The sequence below is a fragment of the Microcaecilia unicolor genome, chromosome 4 (assembly GCF_901765095.1).
Source record: "Microcaecilia unicolor chromosome 4, aMicUni1.1, whole genome shotgun sequence".
In the NCBI taxonomy this organism is placed as follows: Eukaryota; Metazoa; Chordata; class Amphibia; order Gymnophiona; family Siphonopidae; genus Microcaecilia; species Microcaecilia unicolor.
This window is the reverse complement of record NC_044034.1, coordinates 76,742,278-76,763,365: the sequence shown is the minus strand read 5'-3', so window position 1 is coordinate 76,763,365 and position 21,088 is coordinate 76,742,278. Positions and strand designations below refer to the sequence as shown.

Sequence of the window (21,088 nt, the reverse complement as noted above, 5' to 3'; positions counted from 1 at the left end):
CTTTCTGGAGTTCATAAGATGTAATATGCACAGGCAACTTATCCGGATGCACTTGGAAGCTAATATTTTCTGGAGAAACTGCCTTGGCCTTTGCCCAGGAAACTTCCTCAGCCCAAACTGAGCAAGCCCTTGATCCTAAGGTCACCCGTCTATACCTATAGACATTTACGGACTCCATAGCCACCTTGATCCCTATGTAATAGGCAGCCTTAGAAGCTACATGACCCTTTCTAGGGCCATAGAAAGGGTAATGGGGTAGACGGAGAGATGAAATTCATTTGTCCTCTTCAAATATCGTGTGCTCCAGACATCCTGCTTAGGCAATCTATGAGCCGAAGTGTCAGAGCTCTCCTCCACAAAGAGGGCCAACACACCTCCCAGTTCACATGGAATGAAGAAACCACCTTGGGAAGAAAGGAAGGAATTGTGCAAACAGACATAAAATCTTCTGAAAGAGAGAACTCCGAGCCTCCGCAAGCTGAAGCAACTGCAACTGGAAAAACTGTCTTGAGAAAATCCTTAATGGTAGCTGATCCCAGCGGCTCAGGTGGAGCCCCAGAGACCATCAATGGAACCAAAAACAGGTCCCATGATGGCAAGGAAAGTCAAACTGGAGGACACAAATGCATGACCCCTTTCAAAAACTAGGCCACCTTGCTACACGCAGCCAGGAAGGAACCCAGGATTTTACCCCCAAAACTGGAAAAGGCAGCCACCTACATTGTCAAAGAAGTCCATGCCAGGAATTGTTCCAGGCCCTGCTGCAGGAAAACAAGGACAGGAGTCTGTGCACACTAATGTTCGAACACCTTCCAAACCCTCAGATAAGCCAGAGATGTGGAGTCTTTCGATATTTGAGCAAAGTACAGATAATTGCGAGCTAGAACCCATACCTCTCTAAGGACCACCTCTCAAAGGGAACTGAACCATCCATTTCCACAGACCCTTGCTGGAGAAGGCCACAACGCCTTGTCAGTGGAATGACTTGTATACCAACAGACGCACCTATCTGCAACCCCCCAACAAAACGCAAGAAAAACAAACTGAGGATCCCGCGTAATCCTGGGCAAGAGCTGGCCTATCAGAGGGTACGGAAAGAGGACCTAAAGGGGCTCCTCCACCGGCTACAGCTGAATGAGAGAATCTCTCTCTTGCAAAGGCTGCCTTTGCTGAAGTGTTCTGCCTTGCCCTGGAGTGAGTCGCCATTAGGTTGAACACTGGCAGTCCCACTGGTCCTGAACAGGCTGGAAGGCTGCCGCCCCTAGCTATCATTCCTCTAGATCCTTGTCCTTGCTCACGAGAGTCAGCAGATGGTTCTCTACCCTTGGACAGAGGAGTTCCACCTCCAATGCCACTGTCTGGCTCCTGGTGCCACCCTGCTTGTTGATATAGGCTACCGCCATGGCACTGTCTGACATCATTCAGACTGCCTTGACACAATTCACCACCCAGTCCAGACTCTCTAAAAGGGCTGTGACCTGCAAGGTGGTCAACTGCAGAAATATAACGTATAAACCTATTTACATGGCTTCCAAACGGTGGAACTTAATATCAAAGATCACAAGAAGCATCATGAACTATCTCAACTTTAGAAAAGAACTGAAAACATACCTCTTTAAAAAAATTCTACTATAAATAACTCAGCCATCGTCTTCCATCCCAAATACAAATTATAAATCAACTTTACAAGCACCAAACCAAACTGCAAAGAGAAATTGTAAATCATCACTATAACCCATAACCAATGTAAACAAGAAAATTGGTAAGCCAACACCATAAGTATCAACACAAAAGAGAAATGTAACACAAAGTTTGTAACTGTCAACTAGAACATAATTTGTAAGCCACTTTGAACCGAAACTTGTTTTTGGATAACAGTGGGATACAAGAATGTATAAATACATAAAATAAAAACCTATCCTCCTCCTCTGAACTGGCTCAAACCAACCAGTCATCCAAGGAAGGATTGACCTCTTAAGCACCTTAGATGTGCTAACCCCCCTCCCCACAAAACCCTGGAAAGGTTCAGGGTATCATGAGTAGCCAAAGGGAAGGGACAGAAATTGAAAAAGGTACCTCAAAACCCAAAATCGGAGGTGCCACTTAGATGTTCCACAAAGGGAATATATTACTAATTGTATCTGATATCCCGGAATGACTATGTCATAACAAAACTGTAAGCCACATTGAGCCTGCAAATATGTGGGAAAATGTGGGATACAAATGCAATAAATAAATAAATATGTAGACAGGGCTCTGTGAGGTCCAAGAAATCACTCAAGTGTATCGAAACGACAGGACAGGCCAGCATGAGGGAGAAACCTTCTCGACCAACTCCAGGACCCAATGATCAGAGGTGATGCGGGCCCACTCATGGTAGAAGAGAGACACCTACTTGAAACCACTGAGGGGCCCAGCACGCCCTTATTGGGCAGACCGAAAGCTCCAGCCCCACCAGCAGAACTGGAAACTCCAGATCTCTTGGACCTGTCTATAGCAGAGGCTGTAGCCCACCAAGCAGCTGTCTGCCCGAAAGCACATGCCCTCCTATGCTGACCCCCAAAACACTGAAGGCCACCAAGAACTTTTCTGCCCAGGTTCTGGAAAACAGAGAGGCCAAGCCCCACCCATATCCTCCACTAATTTTCCCAGGTCCTCTCCAAACAGCAAACCGCTCTCAAAGGGAAGTTGATTAAGGGGAATCTAGGAGACTGCCACAACGGCTGCCTGACCCCCCTAACACTAACAGCTCCCCTTCCTTGAACGAACAGCCCGCCATCCAACATGAAAAGACACCATCCCTTCCCAGAGGCCCCCACAACACCCGACATGTGACAACGTCCCCTCCCCAGAGCTCGAGACCCCAAAATTAGCCTGTGGCACAAGCCCCCCTACCTCCCCAAGCAGCCTCCAGGCTTACAGGAGTCCGTGGTATCTAGTAAAGTGACGCAAAGCCCACCCCACTCCTGCCTCGTGGGCCTCTGGGATTCAAAATAACCACCGAGAGCACTAGCAGTAATATTGCAGGCACCACTCCCACTCCTCCAGACCTGGGCTGCTCTTGTTCTAAGGGGGGGCTAGGGTGATGACAGAGTGTGCAAAATGACGAGGGAAGCACTGGAATCGCAGGTCCTGAAACCTTGGGATTTAGAACTGCTCCTAAGGCAGAAACTTAGTCATGACTTGGAGCAAATCTAAATTCCAATGTCTGAGTTTTCCACTGTACATGTGGATTCCCAATGTGAAATAGGGAATGCATGTCTGCATTGTCATCTCACCCAGACCACTCTCCCCCCACACCCTCTTGCCATCTAGCCAGAGTGAGCTTTCATGCATCTGAATGACACTTTTTTTAAAACTGATATTTAAACATCTGGGCCTCTCCATTTAGAGAAGGCTTCCATTTAGATGTGTGGATGCTTCCTGAATTGGACACAATATTCCAAACAAGATCTTACCAATGATCTCTATAGAGAACATATTACTCCCTTCTTTCTAGTAAAGAAGTTGAAAATGCTCTTTTATACATACATCATCATCATCAAAGTCATCTAGAACAACCACTGCAAGCACTGCAAAACATGGTCCTCCCTTTCTAAATACTTATATATCAAAGGAAGAAGGTCACATATGAACTAGTACCTGTGATAACTTGATGTCTTCATTCACATCTTCTGCAGTTTCAGTTACAAAAACTGAAAAAGGAAAAAAAAAAAAAGAAAAATAATCTACAAGTCAGATCTGAATGGTTGTTTTTTTTACCAAAAGATCTGAAATTATCCACATATAGCCTAATAAGGTCACTATTTTCCTTCCAACAGTCAATTGTGAGTTTTCAGATGTAGCTAGTTAAATATTCACTTCATCGTATATATATGAAAGGCAGGTTGTCGTTTACTTCTATCGTGGCTCTCCAGCAGAAAGGAAAAGGCAAATTGGGAGAGCAACTGCAAAAGAGCCGCCACCAAGTTCAGCGGCAGTCAGTAAGAAAACTGAACCTTACACTAGCCAGTTTTCTGTCTTGCTAACCACCATCCTCTCATTTTTTACAAAAACAGCCAGGCTTCCCCAAATATTGACTATTGGGAACTTGGGAACCACGTCAAGATCAGCAAAGGGAGGAGTAGCCCTGTACTTGGAGCACCAGTTGATAATCCTGGTTCAAATCCCACTGCTGCTCCTTGTGATCTCAGGCAAGTCACTTAAACCCTTCACTATCTGGAGGTGCAACAATTAGATTGTAAGCCCTCTGGATACAGGGAAATACCTAGCGTATTTGAACATAATTCACATTGTGCTACTATTGAAAAAGGTGAATTAAATCTAAAATAAAAATAAAGAAGAAAATAAGGGAACAAAATAAAAAGAGACTAATGGGGGGTTCATCAGGCAGAGGATGAGCCAGTCCCTGGTTTTATTTCCACTGCATTCAATTGGGGTAATGGCTCAATCTGTCCCCTGATGATCTAGAGGCAACTGATACCTTCTCATGTTGGCACCTACATCAGCCCTCAGATACAGAATGCCGCCCTTCTACTACCCCCCATCCCTAGTATCTGTCCAGTACCTCTTCCTTTTCTCTTCCCTCCCCCATCTATCATTACTTCTTTTCTCTTCCCACCCTTCCCTCCCCTAGTCTAGCATCCCTCTCTCCTCCTCCCCCCAGTACAGCATTCTCCCTTCTTTCTTCCCTCCCACCAATCCATCACACCCTCTCTCTCTCCTCCCCAAGTCCATCATTGCCCCTTCTCACTTCCCTCTCTTTTCTCCTACCCATCCAGCCAGTTGGCATCATTTCCTCTCTCTCTCTCCTCCTCCTCCTAGTCTATTTCCCCACAAACCTCTCTCCCTCCATTCTGCTGTTGCTGCTGCCACAACCTTCACTGCTGTGCCTCAAGACCTGCAGCAGCAATGAAAGAAAGCTCCAGTATTAAGTGCTGGGGAGCCTTCAAGCCCATGCTCGAGAAGGCCTTGCTGGGTTCTGTCCCCTCTGACAGATATCGGCTGTGTCAGAAGGAGCAGGACCAACAGAGTCTTTGCAAGCACATGGGCTTGAAGGCTCCCTAGTGCTTATTACTGGAGCTTCTTTCATTGCTGCCATGGGCCTGGAGAACAGCAGTGGTGGCGATGGCTAGGATGCATGCAATGAACTATTAAGTAGTAAATTTAAAACAAATCGAAGAACATACTTCTTCATTCAAAGTGTAATCAAACTCTGGAATTCATTGCCAGAGAATGTAGTAAAAGCAGTTAGCTTAGCAGAGTTTAAAAAAAGGTTTGGCCAATTCCATAAGACATTATTAAAGAAGGACTTGGGAAATCCACTGCTTATTCCTGGGATAAGCTGTGTAACATCTGTTTTTACTCTTTTGGGATCTTGCCAGGTACTTTTGACGTGGATTGGCCACTGTTGGGTACTGGGCTTGATGGACCCCTTGGTCTGTCCCAATATGGCAAAGCTTATGTTCATAGAAGGGAAGAATCAACCTGGGTCCTGTGATCCAATGCCCCTTCTCCTGTACGTTTAGCACAGGGTAACCACAACAGGCTCTTCTGTTAGTACTGTAAATGGCTGATACCCATGACACACTAAATTTCCCACCAGCCTTTTTTTAAACCTAAGTTTAAAATATTTTTATTCTCCCAATACAGTGAATAAGTTATGGCTTTATATTTTCCTAACACATGAGTAGGGCTGAAAGAGAAAAAGTGTTACAGCTGTGACTGCTGCCTTTGCCACTGATGAGAAATGGCCATACTACTCCTCATTCATGTCAGAGTAAAAGAGAAATCATATTGCACTGACATTTTATCAGTGGGTGAGACAGTTCTCAAACATATTTAGCCTGATAATGAAAAAGGGGGGGGGGGGGGGGGAATGGTCCTGCAAGCCAATTTTCAGAGCCACCCCCACCCTCTCCCATGGAGTTCCCTTTTAAAACATCCCATGACAAATCTGTCCTGTATATACTGCAGATGCAAAGTACGCAGTGTAAAGACATGCTAATATTGCAAAATGAAATCCCAGTACATAGTTCAGCCTGCCCACCTCCTACCCCTGCAGCGTACATTCCTTTTCACTGCAGATGGGAAAGAACAGTTTTCAAAGGTGGGTTCTCATGGGCAAACATTTGTTTACACGCAGAAAACTCACTGAACATTTCTCAATAATTAGTCTCCTGACTAGATTTACCTGAGGGAAAATTGTCTCAAAGCAACTAGACAAACTTAGCACTATCAATAGTGAACCTGGCTTACTGAAAATACTATTCAACATGCATAAGGAAGAAAACATTTTTATCTACTCAAATGTTCCATATATGTCATCAATAAACTAGAATCTTACAGAGAAAAAACAAATCAAATCAATAAGAAATGATAGAAACGATTAGAAAGGAAAATAAAAAATAACAATGTAAGTTCAAAAATAACAATGAAAAAAAAATTGCATGAACGTAAACTAATGTGTATTAAAAAGGAAAACAAAACAAAAAATCAATGTAAATATATAGCATATACTACACAGGTTATTTCACAAGCCTTATTAACAATTTCTACCTAGAGATACTCGCTCATATGTGTATTACATACATGTGGAAAAACATTAAAGAAAGCCACTATTTATAGGTTGAAATCCACAGTATGCAGATATTTCAAGTGGAACTTGAGTGGGACTAAATTAGACATTTGTATTCTCCATTTCACAAAGGGAATGCATGTGCACGAAGAAAACACATTTCAAGTGGGTGTTTATACCTGCTCAACGACATATATAGGTTTTAAAAAAGCCTTCTTTTCAGCCAGGGCTTAATGCCTCACTACTTTGACAGCATTTACACACATAGGCTTGTGAAATGGGGCATCTATATTCGGATGGGTCAGTGCTAGGGTTTCTGGTGCCCCCCTACAGCCTAAAAATTGCCACCATCCTCCTTCATTCGCCCCCCCCCCCCCCCCCCCCCCCCCAGTTACTGTTGTCCTCTCTTAGGAAGTGAGTTCTCACTATTTTGTTCCACCCTACTCTGGCCACTGGCCACTGCCCCTTCCCCGCCCTCGTTGAAGTCTGCAGCTTAAACTGCAGTCTTCCACTTGCCAGGGGTTGCCAACCTTTTGAAAGAAAACTTGTCACCCATCACTGCCCATACTCCATTCCCATTCTTTAGCATCTGCAGGCCACATTGGGGAGGAGGACAGAGGAATACAAGAGGACTGCATTCTTCAACCCCTACTGAGCTAGAGTCCCCTCCCCCAACACAAGCTCCCTAATTAAATTCAAATATATAGTCTATGTTCACAGAACTTCTCCTAGTATCTCCCCTAACAATATGTGCACAGCAGAACTAAGACATTTTCCTATATAACTTAACATATACGAGACAGTGCCTAGGAAAACTCTTGTACCCCTTAAGGCACATCCTCCCCAGGCCACCTTAACAGAGCTAAAGAAAGCAAGCCTAGGTAGGAGTGTGTGACCCAGTCCAGGAAGGATAAAACTGAGTAAGAGAAATACAGAGACACAGAAGTAGTTGAAGGAAACCTCTAAGAACCTGCCAGCGACTGCTGAGGGAAGCCTCCAAACCAGTGGCTACGCCATGGGGGGAGGGGAGAGCATGAGGGTCTGCTCCCTCTACGTTGGGCTCAGGCCCCCTCCAGAACTACAGCACCCCTTTAACGGCTTGAAGGATGCCAAAGCCCTGCCAGCCAAACAAATATAGTTCCAAAGCCGCGCCCCTCCTCCTTGCACTGATTATTTAATGCAGAAGTCAGCAGCTTGCCTCCAGCCGCAGATGCCGGGACTTCCTGCATATGCTCAGTTTGCACAAGAACTGAGCGTGCTCTGGGAGTCCTCGACACATTCCTCTCCCACCTTAGTTAAATGGTTTTGAATATTGGGCCTGAAAATAACTAACCACCACACATTAAACAAGTGTTCGTACATCAGATCAGAAATGCCATTATCATATGTCAAAGGTGGTGATAAACAACATAAAGCAAAATTTCATTTTGGGTTGTTTTTTCTTTTCTTTTAATAATTCTTGATTTGCAAATAGTAACTGCCAAGCTGTGTGTGCTTCACTAATTTATATGATACTGTTCACGGTGTAAAGGAAAAGCTATAAACTTAGAAGAGAAGACCCACATTCACATAATATAGCAGGGTATGTTTATCCTGAAGCACCATTCTGATCTCATGTGCAACTTTCTTAATTTTATTACTCCTGTTACTCTGTCTATCTTAGCGTTCCATCTTTGCTTTACACCCTATGCTGTTTATTAAAACGTTTTATCATGTACTGTGTTGACATTGTAATGTAGCATACTATGACATACTTTGTATTAGAGCTATATCGAATAGCATATTTTACTATTTGGCCAAATATGAATAATGATAAATATAATTCTGCCGAATACAAATACCGAATATGAATAATGGATATTGAGCTTTAACATCCTACTATATAAATGAAGAGTGACCAACGTCATCTCTTCCGAGTTCTGACGTTGACCGGCGAGCACCGGGCGGGCGGGGATCGTCCGACAGCAGCTCCGAGGCGCACTCTGTCTCCGACAGGTACGATGAGCTGCTGCTGCCGCCGCTGCTGTGACCCGGGTGCTTTCCTCTGCCACCATCCCCCGGGGCAGCTTTCCAGGACGGGGGCTCGGCTGCAACCGGCGTTGCTCCGACCGCTTTCTTGCCCATTTTAATGGGCTCAACGGCTTGTAAATAATAAAAGAAGAAACGTGAAATCAGAGATCAAGTGTTTATTTCAGTAGGATTTAACACAGTGGAGCCCCAGATTATTCCTTTGTTTACCTTTTTTCTGTTTGTCCCCCCTTTTTCCCCCTTCCCCCTTTTACTTCCCCTCTTCTTTCTCTCCTTTTTCCCTTCTTCGCCTCATTTTCCTGGCTCCTGCCTTCCATGTCCCCTATCCTTTCTGCCTCTCTTCCTTTTTCAGTTCCCTTCCCCCTTTCCCTTCTTCCCCCTCTTCTCTCCTCTCCTTCCCCTCCCCATTTTGTTTTTCCTTCCGTATTGCATCCTTGTCTGCTTTACCTTAAAACATTTTTTTATAGGTGATAAACATTACAAAAAATCCATACAAAAGGGAGCATATTCACAGAACAAGACAACTGCAATCCAGGTACGAAAAAGGAAGCCTACCAAAATAAGACCAGCATAATCACCAAGTTTTTAGTACAAAACAAGCTTTTATCTCACCTTCCCCCAGTGAAAGGAAACTAACCCTCCCCTCAATCCGACTTAGTTAAATTCCAAGAGACCTTGGTTCTTATGACCTCTGGAAAGATTCAGAGGGGGAATATGTTACATTCTGTAACACCCACCCCCTGTACCCTGAGAAAACCCAACAAAAGACCCATACCCTGACCTCAAGCACCTCCCTCCTCCAACACCAGAGATCCCAGTTTGTTAAACAAAACGCTATGGCCTAAGGGTGATAACAACTTAAAATAATGATTCCAAATTTGTAAGAAGCGCCAAATACACTTAAGAGAAACTGAGGCATCCTTACCTTCTCAAATAGCCAATATATGTATCTGGTTCTTCCAACTCCAAAATGGAGAGTATGCTGATACCCAGGTTTGCATAACAGATTTGAGAACCACAAGCCGCAGTTTCTGAAACAACAACAAAAAAAAACTTCCTCCCCAATCTTCCACTCCACTCAGTAAGCCAGCGCTCTAGAAATGTTAAGTAGTAGTAGTAGTAAGCCAACTGTCGGTGTCAAAGAGATTGGTATTTGCAAAGACTGGGTAAATAAATTGCACCAAGGCTTGCCAGAAAAATTGAACCTTTGAACAACTCCAAAGAGAATGAAAAAAAAAATTAATTCCCCGAAGCATGACGTTTGATACACTGAGCGGAGAGTACAACCCCAGCATGGAATAATTGTATTTGAGAGGTGTAAGCTCTATGTAAGATTCTATAATGTGTTTCCTCAAAGTAGTAATAACAACCACTCTGTGAGTACCTCGCAAAGCGGATAGCATGTTCCAATCTTGTAATGGACATCCCAAATCTTGTCCCCCATCTACCACACACCACCCCCTGACATTCTCGTACTAAGTGCTTTGTGAATACCTGATACAGACAGTTTCTCTTCTGGTATTGAGGCGAACAAAACTTGCCATCTTTCCCCAACTTGAAGCCACAAGGCCTCACTATTTAGACTATCAATGTAATGTTTTAACTGACCATACGTGAACTGGTTCCCCATTCCTTGATCTCTAAACCTATAAGATCATCTAAAGATTTCAAAACCCCATTATGTGTAAGCACATGCTCCAAAAGAGAGAAGCCCCAGCCTGCCATTTAAAAAAAATACTTATTGTCCAACCCTGGTAAAAACTCTTAAGTTCCCACGAATGGGTAGTTGATCAGTGACAATCAGATCACCACCCAACCCTTGAACCTGGGATTTCCATATCTCCTGTAGCAGAAGAATTTTGTAGGGCACCTATAACAAAGAATTTAGATATGGTGAGAAGGCAGCCTCATGGGCATATGATGTATAATCCTGCCCTTGGTATAATCAATCATAAAGATGCCGGATCACACACACTTGATTACACATCTTAATGTTAAAAAGCCCAAGCCCCCCTGTAGTCCACTTACCCAAGATCCAATTATAAACCTATCTTTGGCTTCTTGCCAGCCCAGCAAAATTTAGAAACCATCCTGGGAAGGCTAAGTAAATCCTTGTTCAGTAAATGAAGAGGGGGAATTTGGAAAACAAACAGCCATTTGGGAAACAGGACCATATTAAATAAGTTAATCCAACCCATCAATGAAAAGAGGCAAGTGCCTCCAGCCCTCCATTTGGTGTTGGGTGTCCTGTGTCATGTTCCCTGACCGTTCAGGATATGGGCATCTGAGGATGGGGCGGCCATCTTGGATTTGGGTATCTCCAGGATAGGGCGGCCATCTTAGAGGTGGGCGCCTTAAGTTGTGGCAGTCATCTTGGAGTTGGGCAGTTTCAGGAAGGAAGGCCATATTTGGGCATAAGGGCGTCTCCGGTGGGGGCAGCCATCTTGTTGACAGCTGCACATGTTTGGGCCTAATTCCTGGTCTATTTAAAGCCCGACTACCAGTCCTTCCACGCTTCGGCTGCTACTCAGTTCCTTGGGTAGTTGCAGTGCTTCTGGATACCTTCACGGCTGCTTTTGGTCTTGACCTCTGCCTGATCCTGGATTCGCTATTGTTTGCTGCCTGGTACTGACCTCTGCCTGTTCCTCACTCTTCTATTGCCTGCTGCCTGGTCTTGACCTCTGTCTGATCCTGGATTCGTTATTGTTTGCTGCCTGGTACTGACCTCTGCCTGTTCCTGACTCTTCTATTGCCTGCTGCCTGGTCTTGACCTCTGCCAGATCCGGGATTCGCTATTGTCTTTCTGCTTGGTACTGACCTCTGCCCATTCCTGTCTCCTCTGCTGTCTGCTTCTGGTCCTCGTTTCTCCCGTGGCTAGGCCGGGCCCCGTGGACTTTGTTCTGGATTCAGTTCTTCCTGCTGTTGGCTTCCTGCACCTGGGGGCTCAACCCCTGGGGAACGGAGGGTGACACAGGGGGAACTCGGGGTTGGCTGACAGCTCGGGGAGGAGCCCTCCTCCATCGAGCACAAGGGCTCACGCTCCCTCTCAGCAGGCCTGACATCCTGCAATAGTTTGGTGATATTAACTGCGTATAAAGCCCTAGTTTGCATCCCAAGTTGAACCGCCAGGTACCTAAAAAGTAGCATCCACCCTGCGCAAGGGAAATGAGTCACCCTACAATCTTTAAACAGAAACTGCACAGGGCAAAGCTTCCAACTTAAAGCCAGCAAAATCACCATATTTGGTGAAACACTCCAAGAGGACATTCAAGGAACCCCACAGTTCAAACAAATTATCAAGTACATAATCTGCAAAAGCTGTAAACTTGAAAACTTGGGTGCCTACAGCAAACCATTTAATATCAGGATTAGCGTAGATATTTCTTAACAATGGATCCAGGAATAGAATAAATAATAACAGAGAGTGGACAACTTTGCCTCATCCCACAGAGAACTGGAAAACAAACCGAGTGAACACCATTAAGACATATCTAAGCCCTTGGGGGCAGTATATTTTACACAAATAGTATGTATAAAAACGATCCCCAAAACCACTTGATTTCAAACACAGCAAACAAAAAATCCCAATAGACCTTATCAAATGCTTTCTTAGCATCAAAGCTCATTAAGATGGCTGACTGAGCTGTCTGCTCTGATATTCCAAAGACATGAGGATTTTACAGATATTTTTAATTATGGAGTGACCAAACAAACCACACTTGGGCTTCATGAACCAACTACGAGAGCACCCTCGACATTCTATTCACCATAACCTTGCCAATAACTTTGTCTCCAAATTGAAAAGCGATATCGATCTATATGAATCTGGGAGCAACATATCTTTCCCTGGTTTAGGCAGGCTATTATATACATAAGATTCAACCCACCTGGCAAAGAACTGGAGTCTACAATCGCATTAAACATGTTAGTTAGTGGCCCACTATCACCTCTTCTCCCATAAGCCTCTAAAACTCTATTCGAAAACCACTGAATCCAGGTACCTTGAGCACAACACATTACCGCAAGGCCCAAACCACTTCTTCCTGAGTTAGAGGGGCACCCAAAGGTTTTCTTTCACCTGGTGACAAGCTAGGCAAAGATAGCCCCTCTAGATATTCTCTCCCTGCAAACCTTACTCCACCACTACTGCATAAAGGCATTAACCTCCTGATCAGTATGGAGAAGCCTGTCGTCATCATCCCACACAGTGACCACTCTCCGGGGACCCTCCTTCGATACTAATCTAGCATCTTTGTCTGCTTTATACTCTAATATTTGAATAGATTCTTAGCAATTTCATTATCATGCACATTTATTTATACTGCCAGTAGGCTACGATTGGCCATATAATCAAAAAGATTCATTAGTGGGCTGACTGAAATTACATTTCATCTAATCTCATTGCAGTTATGTCATTTTAGATTTAGATCTTAATGATATTATATATTATCTATTATACACATACACACCTCTCTTGGCCATTTCTGTGCGTTCATTTCTTTTTCAACTTTTTAGTAAGTTTCTCTGGCCACACAGATGTTTGGTTTTCTCCCCAAATATAGCACAATCATTTTTATATGTTTCACATATTTTCACCTCATACTACACTTCTGATTTATGATATTATTTTATGAAATTGCATTTGTACGTGGGAATCCGTTTTTGTTTTTTTTTTCTTTTGCTGTCACTTTACCTATACTAGTTATATTCAATGTCTTGCATAGCATGTTTTGGTTTTTTTAATCCCAATAAGTAATGCATGCATATGTGGCGTCTTTCTCTTACAGCATTCTCACTTGTCCAGACGCTCAACCTTTTGGAGCTCCTGGTAGTGAGTTTTTCAGTTTCTCTGTTGCCCTTCTACTAAGCTGCATTAGGGCCTACGCGCATGCAGCAGGCACCAAAATGAGACTAACACCAGGCTAGTGAACCCCCTAGTGGTAATTTCGGATTTGGCGTGCTCATTCCAGCAGTAGAAATTATTTATTTTCTACCATACACTGTGTTTCCAGCAATAATCAGCAGTTGGCACGTGCCGAATGGTTACCGTGCATGAGCCCTTACCACTAGATCAATGGGTGGCAGTAAGGGCTGAGGCCGTAAATAGGCGCAAGTTAGTTTTAATTTTAGCGGATTCCCATATCTTGGCTCATTAAAAAAATACCCTTTTCCCCCCCAGACGAAGTAAAAAAAAAAAATGGCCCAGCATGCGCTAAAAACACATGCCCATACTACCACAGGCCACTTTTTACCACAGCTTAATAAAAGGACCCTTCTTTGATTCAACAAACATGTTCTGGTTTTTAATTGTTTAATTAGTTCCTCCAACACATTTACACGCTCTTGGTTTCGATTTTTGACCAATTTTTGGGGTTTTAATATATCAGTGATTTGGTGCCGTAATTATTCCACTGGTTTTTACTGACTCACAAATCATTGCTGTCTTCACCTTTTTTATGTTTTTCTTGAGGTTACTACTCTTTTCGGATGGTTGGTCCATTGCTGGTCTCAATTTTCAGCTTCTTTCACTTGCTGATTCAGACACCATCGTTATTCATTTTCATTTTGATCTTGTCTTTATGTCATTTTGCCATGTTTATTTTTAACACTGACTTGTGGCAGTTGCTGCACTACATTGACACTCATCTGATTTATCAAATCTATTCATCTTTTGAGTCCCACATTGATTATTTATTTATTTAATCAGTTTACTGCTGTGACCACAGAGGTGCTCCCCATATATTACACTCCATACTGTATATTTCAGGTACATATTTATTTTCTATTTATTTGAAATCATTTTCCCCATGATTGGATGTTTTTTTATTATAATTTTTGACACATATATAATTGTTAATTTGTTTGACATGTTTGTGTCATTGTATCATAAGATATAATCCACGTCACCCTCTTTGTTTTTTTATATTTGGAACATAATGTACATAAGTCTCACTATTTTTATATTTCATATTTTACTTTACATTTCTTACCTTATATTTTTTATATTTTTATTACATATTACTTCTTTCTTAAATTAGATTTTAACTCTGAATGTAATTTGCTATTTATATTTGTTAATGTATTATTTGGATTTAATTTCTTTGTGCTATCCAGATAAAGTGACCCTGAAACAGGCATTTGTGCCAAAACCTAGTTCTGTGTCAGATCCAATCGCAGGACTGTGGTACTCTCTGATGGACATATACCGCCTTCGCTGTTCTACAATTTTGTGCTTACCAGTGTATCACACTAATTATTTTGTATTTTATTAAACCTGTCATCCACTTCTTTTCTCTAGCATTTCCTTTTTTTGTGTTGGATACCTGTTGCTCATCCCTACTTTTATTAACTTTGTTGCATGTTACACATAGGGTAGCTCATCTCTCCTTTTTTTTCCTTGGTTCAGTGTAGCATATTATGTCATATGCAATACTTTGTATTAGAGCTGCACCTAATAGCATATTTTACTATTTGGAAAAATACGAATAATGAAAAATATTATTCGGCCGCATACAAATAATATGCATTGAATTTTAACATAACAAATAATAAAAGAAGCAACGTGAAATCAGAGATCAAGTATTTATTTCAGTAGGATTTTGATTTAGCAGAGTAGAGCACCAGATTATTTGTATTCAAATTTAAATCACTATTCGGCCGAATAATGTATTTGAGGCACTAACTAGGGCTGAACTGAATTAAATACGAATATTCAGCCCCTCCGAAGGGACACCACCTTGTAGGGGTGGAGGGGCTTGTGTGTTTCAATGACTTAGAGGGCTATGCTGAAGGGTTACCCATATCAGACAGGCCTCTGAGGAGAAACAAGACAAAGAGTGTCCCAAACTGGAAGAGTGGTAAGATGGTGACCTGAAGTTCGTATGCCCAACGGTCCAGCTGCCCTCTGAAGTTTCGTCTTCTTTACGTAAATTTCCTCTCTGCAATTACTGTTACCTTAACTGAGAGGAAGGGGACAACCGGCGGTCAGCCGCCGATGGCCAGCGTTTTATCCCCTGAGCAGCAAGTGCGGGACCGCTGCGCGACGAACTGCCCACAGATAAAAGGGTTGGCGAGTCCTTTGATTAGCACCGGCGAAGGAGCGTCGACGCTCTTGGACCTGGAAAAAACAACTCTATCGCTCCCGAATTACTCAACCACCATGCCCAAAGGAGTGGAGGAGTGAGTTAGAGGTATATGCTGAAACGGAGGGCGTTTATAGCAGAACCCGAATCGGTGGAACCACTCCTAAACATCTATGAGAAATCAACTTGGAGTTTTTGGCTCGGAGGTTACATTGAATACCATCTGGAAGGCGCTTCGGGACCTAATGTTGGCAGTAAATAATTTTGTTTGAGATATAATTTTATTAGAGATTTACATGGACAATTCAACTGAACCCTTTGAGAGTAAAAAAATTGATATAACAAATGATTCTACATGAGCAAGAAGTGGTTATGATTTTGAAAATGATAATAGACCAGTATTTTGAATAATAAAATGAATATTATAGATGATTAATATTGAGATTATTGTTTTTCCCAGAGTTCTGGGTATGACTCCTAAAGTTTTCCTCAGAAATATTTCCTCAAATTATTACTTTAAAAGGAGTGAAGCCTGTGAAAACTGGGATTACGTTAATCAGTGGGATTTGAATTAGAGACTTAAGTATATGTATTGTTAAATAACTTCTGTTTTTTTAAAAGAGAAAGAATGTAAACAGATGTATTATTTCTAACTAATATTGGACAATAAGTATGTTTTCAATGAAATTATTTGACTATACACCCTATTGGCCTTGAAGAAGCCAACCAGATGATCAATGTGGAATAATGAATTAGACGAGTAATATCTGGGGATAATCAGGTTAATACCACGGTTTTATTTTCTGATTACTGTTTAATTGATCTCCTTATCTTGTTTCACTCTCCCTATTTAGTGGTCTAAGGAACAGAATAGAATTACCTGACTGAAATAATTCCTACATATTACTTTCTCTGTATTTCCAGCAAGTTGTTTTATCGCTTGTAAAAATTTAAATGGTTATAAATAAAAAAATTAATAAATACGAATATTCGGTACAGCCCCACCTTGTATTGCAATTAAAACATTTTTACAGCTGTAATTGTCTATTGCTTATGTTTGACTTATTAGTGAATGATACATACCTGTAGCAGGTGTTCTCCGAGGACAGCAGGCTGATTGTTCTCACGACTGGGTGACGTCCGCGGCAGCCCCCACCAACCGGAAAAACTTCGCGGGACGGTCGGCACGCAGGGCACGCCCACCGCGCATGCGCGGCCGTCTTCCCGCCCGTGCGCGACCGCTCCCGCCAGTTGAATGACTAGCAAAAAAGATGAAACACACAACTCCAAAGGGGAGGAGGGAGGGTAGGTGAGAACAATCAGCCTGCTGTCCTCGGAGAACACCTGCTACAGGTATGTATCATTCACTTTCTCCGAGGACAAGCAGGCTGCTTGTTCTCACGACTGGGGTATCCCTAGCTCTCAGGCTCACTCAAAACAAGAACCCAGGTCAATTGAACCTCGCAACGGCGAGGGTACAACAGAAAATTGACTTACGAAGAACAACTAACTGAGAGTGCAGCCTGACCAGAATAAATTCGGGTCCTGGAGGGTGGAGTTGGATTTACACCCCAAACAGATTCTGCAGCACCGACTGCCCGAACCGACTGTCGCGTCGGGTATCCTGCTGGAGGCAGTAATGTGATGTGAATGTGTGGACAGATGACCACGTCGCAGCCTTGCAAATCTCTTCAATAGTGGCTGACTTCAAGTGGGCCACCGACGCTGCCATGGCTCTAACACTATGAGCCGTGACATGACCCTCAAGAGCCAGCCCAGCCTGGGCGTAAGTGAAGGAAATGCAATCTGCTAGCCAATTGGAGATGGTGCGTTTCCCGACAGCGACCCCTAGCCTGTTAGGGTCGAAAGAAATAAACAATTGGGCGGACTGTCTGTGGGGCTGTGTCCGCTCCAAGTAGAAGGCCAATGCTCTCTTGCAGTCCAATGTGTGCAACTGACGTTCAGCAGGGCGGGTATGCGGCCTGGGGAAGAATGTTGGCAAGACAATTGACTGGTTAAGATGGAACTCCGACACCACCTTCAGCAGGAACTTTGGGTGGGTGCGGAGCACTACTCTGTTATGATGAAATTTGGTATATGGAGCGTGAGCTACTAGGGCTTGAAGCTCACTGACCCTACGAGCTGAAGTAACTGCCACCAAGAAAATGACCTTCCAGGTCAAGTACTTCAGATGGCAGGTATTCAGTGGCTCAAAAGGAGGTTTCATCAGCTGGGTGAGGACGACGTTGAGATCCCATGACACTGTGGGAGGCTTGATAGGGGGCTTTGACAAGAGCAAGCCTCTCATGAATCGAACTACTAAGGGCTCTCCAGAGATGGCTTTACCTTCCACACGATAATGGTAAGCACTAATCGCACTAAGGTGATTCCTTACTGAGTTGGTCTTAAGACCAGACTCTGATAAGTGCAGAAGGTATTCAAGCAGGTTCTGTGCAGGACAAGAACGAGGTTCTAGGGCCTTGCTCTCACACCAAACGACAAACCTCCTCCACTTGAAAAAGTAACTCTTTTTAGTGGAATCCTTCCTAGAGGCAAGCAAGACACGGGAGACACCCTCAGACAGACCCAACGCAGCGAAGTCTACGCCCTCAACATCCAGGCCGTGAGAGCCAGGGATTGAAGGTTGGGGTGCAGCAACGCTCCGTCGTTCTGCGAGATGAGAGTCGGAAAACACTCCAATCTCCACGGTTCTTCGGAGGACAACTCCAGAAGAAGAGGAAACCAGATCTGACGAGGCCAAAAGGGCGCGATCAGAATCATGGTGCCGCGGTCTTGCTTGAGCTTCAGTAAGGTCTTCCCCACCAAAGGTATGGGAGGATAAGCATACAGGAGGCCGGTCCCCCAATGAAGGAGAAAGGCATCTGACGCTAGCCTGCCGTGTGTCTGAAGTCTGGAACAGAACAGAGGCAGCTTGTGGTTGGTCCGAGAGGCGAAAAGGTCCACCGAGGGGGTGCCCCACTCTCGGAAGATCTTGCGTACCACTCTGGAATGGAGTGACGACTCGTGCGGTTGCATGACTCTGCTCAGTCTGTCGGCCAGACTGTTGTTTACGCCCGCCAGGTACGTGGCTTGGAGAAGCATGCCGAACCGGCATGCCCAACGCCACATCCTGACGGCTTCCTGACACAGGGGGCGAGATCCGGTGCCCCCCTGCTTGTTGACGTAATACATTGCAACCTGATTGTCTGTCCAAATTTGGATAATTTGGTAGGACAGCCGATCTCTGAAAGCCTTCAGTGCGTTCCAGATCGCTCGGAGCTCCAGGAGGTTGATCTGCAGATCCTTTTCCTGGAGGGACCACAGACCCTGGGTGTGAAGCCCATCGACATGAGCTCCCCACCCCAGGCGAGATGCATCCGTCGTCAGCACTTTCGTGGGCTGCGGAATTTGGAATGGACGTCCCAGGGTCAAATTGGTCCGAATGGTCCACCAGAGCAGTGAAGTGCGGCAACTGGTGGAGAGGCGGATGACATCTTCTAGATTCCCGGTGGCTTGGAACCACTGGGAAGCTAGGGTCCATTGAGCAGATCTCATGTGAAGACGAGCCATGGGAGTCACATGAACTGTGGAGGCCATATGACCCAGAAGTCTCAACATCTGCCGAGCTGTGACCTGCTGAGACGCTCTGGTCTGCGAGGCCAGGGCCAGGAGATTGGTGGCCCTCGCTTCGGGAAGGTAGGCCTGAGCCGTCTGGGCATTCAGCAGAGCTCCTATGAATTCCAGAGACTGTGTTGGCTGGAGATGGGACTTTGGGTAATTTATCACAAACCCCAGCAGCTCCAGAAGTCGAGTAGTGCACTGCATAGACCGGAGGGCTCCCGCCTCCGAGGTGTTCTTGACCAGCCAATCGTCGCGATATGGGAACACGTGCACTCCCAGCTTGCGTAGGTAGGCCGCTACCACCACGAGGCACTTTGTAAACACTCGTGGGGCAGAGGCGAGCCCAAAGGGCAGCACACAATACTGAAAGTGCCGTGCGCCCAGGCGGAATCTGAGATACTGTCTGTGAGCTGGCAGTATCGGGATGTGAGTGTATGCGTCCTTTAAATCCAGGGAACATAGCCAATCGTTTTTCTGGATCATTGGCGGAAGGGTGCCCAAGGAAAGCATCCTGAACTTTTCTTTGACCAGGAATTTGTTCAGGCCTCTCAGGTCTAGGATGGGACGCATCCCCCCTGTTTTCTTTTCCACAAGGAAGTACCTGGAATAGAATCCCTGCCCTTCCTGCCCGGGTGGTACGGGCTCGACCGCATTGGCGCTGAGAAGGGCGGAGAGTTCCTCTGCAAGTACCTGCTTGTGATGGGAGCTGAAAGATTGAGCTCCCGGAGGACAATTTGGTGGCAGGGAGGCCAAATTCAGGGCGTATCCGCACCGCACTATTTGGAGAACCCACTGGTCGGAGGTTATGAGAGGCCACCTTTGGTGAAAAAATGTTAACCTCCCCCCGACCGGCAGATCGTCCGGTACGGACACTTTGAGGGCGGCTATGTTCCCGTGGATCCAGTCAAAAGCCCGTCCCCGGCTTTTGCTGTGGAGGCGCAGGGGGCTGCTTAGGCGCACGCTGTTGACGAGAACGAGCGCGCTGGGTCTGTCCCTGTGCCTGACGAGGCCTTCGGGCCAGCTGGTTGTACCTACGCTTTGCAAAAGAATAGGGTGCAGCCTGCCGGGCCCGGGAAAAACGTCCACCTGCTGAGGTGGATGCTGAAGGCGCCCGGTGGGAGAGCTTGTCGAGGGCGGTTTCCCGCTGATGCAGTTGGTCCACCAGCTGCTCGACCTTCTCACCAAAAATATTATCCCCCCGGCAAGGGACGTCGGCCAGTCGCTGCTGGGTGCGGTTGTCCAGGTCAGAGGCACGCAGCCATGAGAGCCTGCGCATCACTATACCTTGGGCCGCAGCACGAGAAGCCACGTCACAGGTGTCATAGATACCCCTGGACAGGAACTTTCTGCACGCCTTCAGCTGCCTGACCACCTCCTGATAAGGCCTGGACTGCTCCGGCGGGAGCTTATCGACCAGGTCCGCCAGTTGCTGCACATTGGTCCGCATGTGGATGCTCATATAGAGCAGGTATGACTGGATGCGGGTCACGAGCATGGAGGATTGGTAGGCCTTCCTCCCAAACGAGTCCAGAGTGCGAGACTCCCGCCCCGGGGGCGCCGAGGCGGTATCCCTCGAACTCCGTGCCCTCTTGAGAGCAGAATCCACGACCGCCGAGTAATGGGGCAGTTGGGGCCGCATTAACTCTGGGTCAGAGTGGATCCTGTACTGGGACTCTGCTTTCTTGGGAATGGTGGGGTTAGTTAACGGTCGCACCCAGTTCCGAAGCAGTGTCTCCTTGAGGACATTGTGCAGCGGTACCGTGGAGGACTCTCTAGGTGG

At 45.2% G+C, this 21,088-nt stretch overlaps 1 protein-coding gene across 1 annotated transcript in view; it reads right to left on the bottom strand.

Moving 5' to 3' along the window:
• B3GLCT (beta 3-glucosyltransferase) overlaps window positions 1-21,088 on the bottom strand; it is a 160,369-nt gene that overhangs the window by 121,038 nt on the left and 18,243 nt on the right. The window contains exon 2 of the mRNA XM_030200364.1: window positions 3,643-3,695. Coding sequence (XP_030056224.1) covers window positions 3,643-3,695 — 53 coding nt within the window. The remainder of the gene's footprint in view (window positions 1-3,642; window positions 3,696-21,088) is intronic.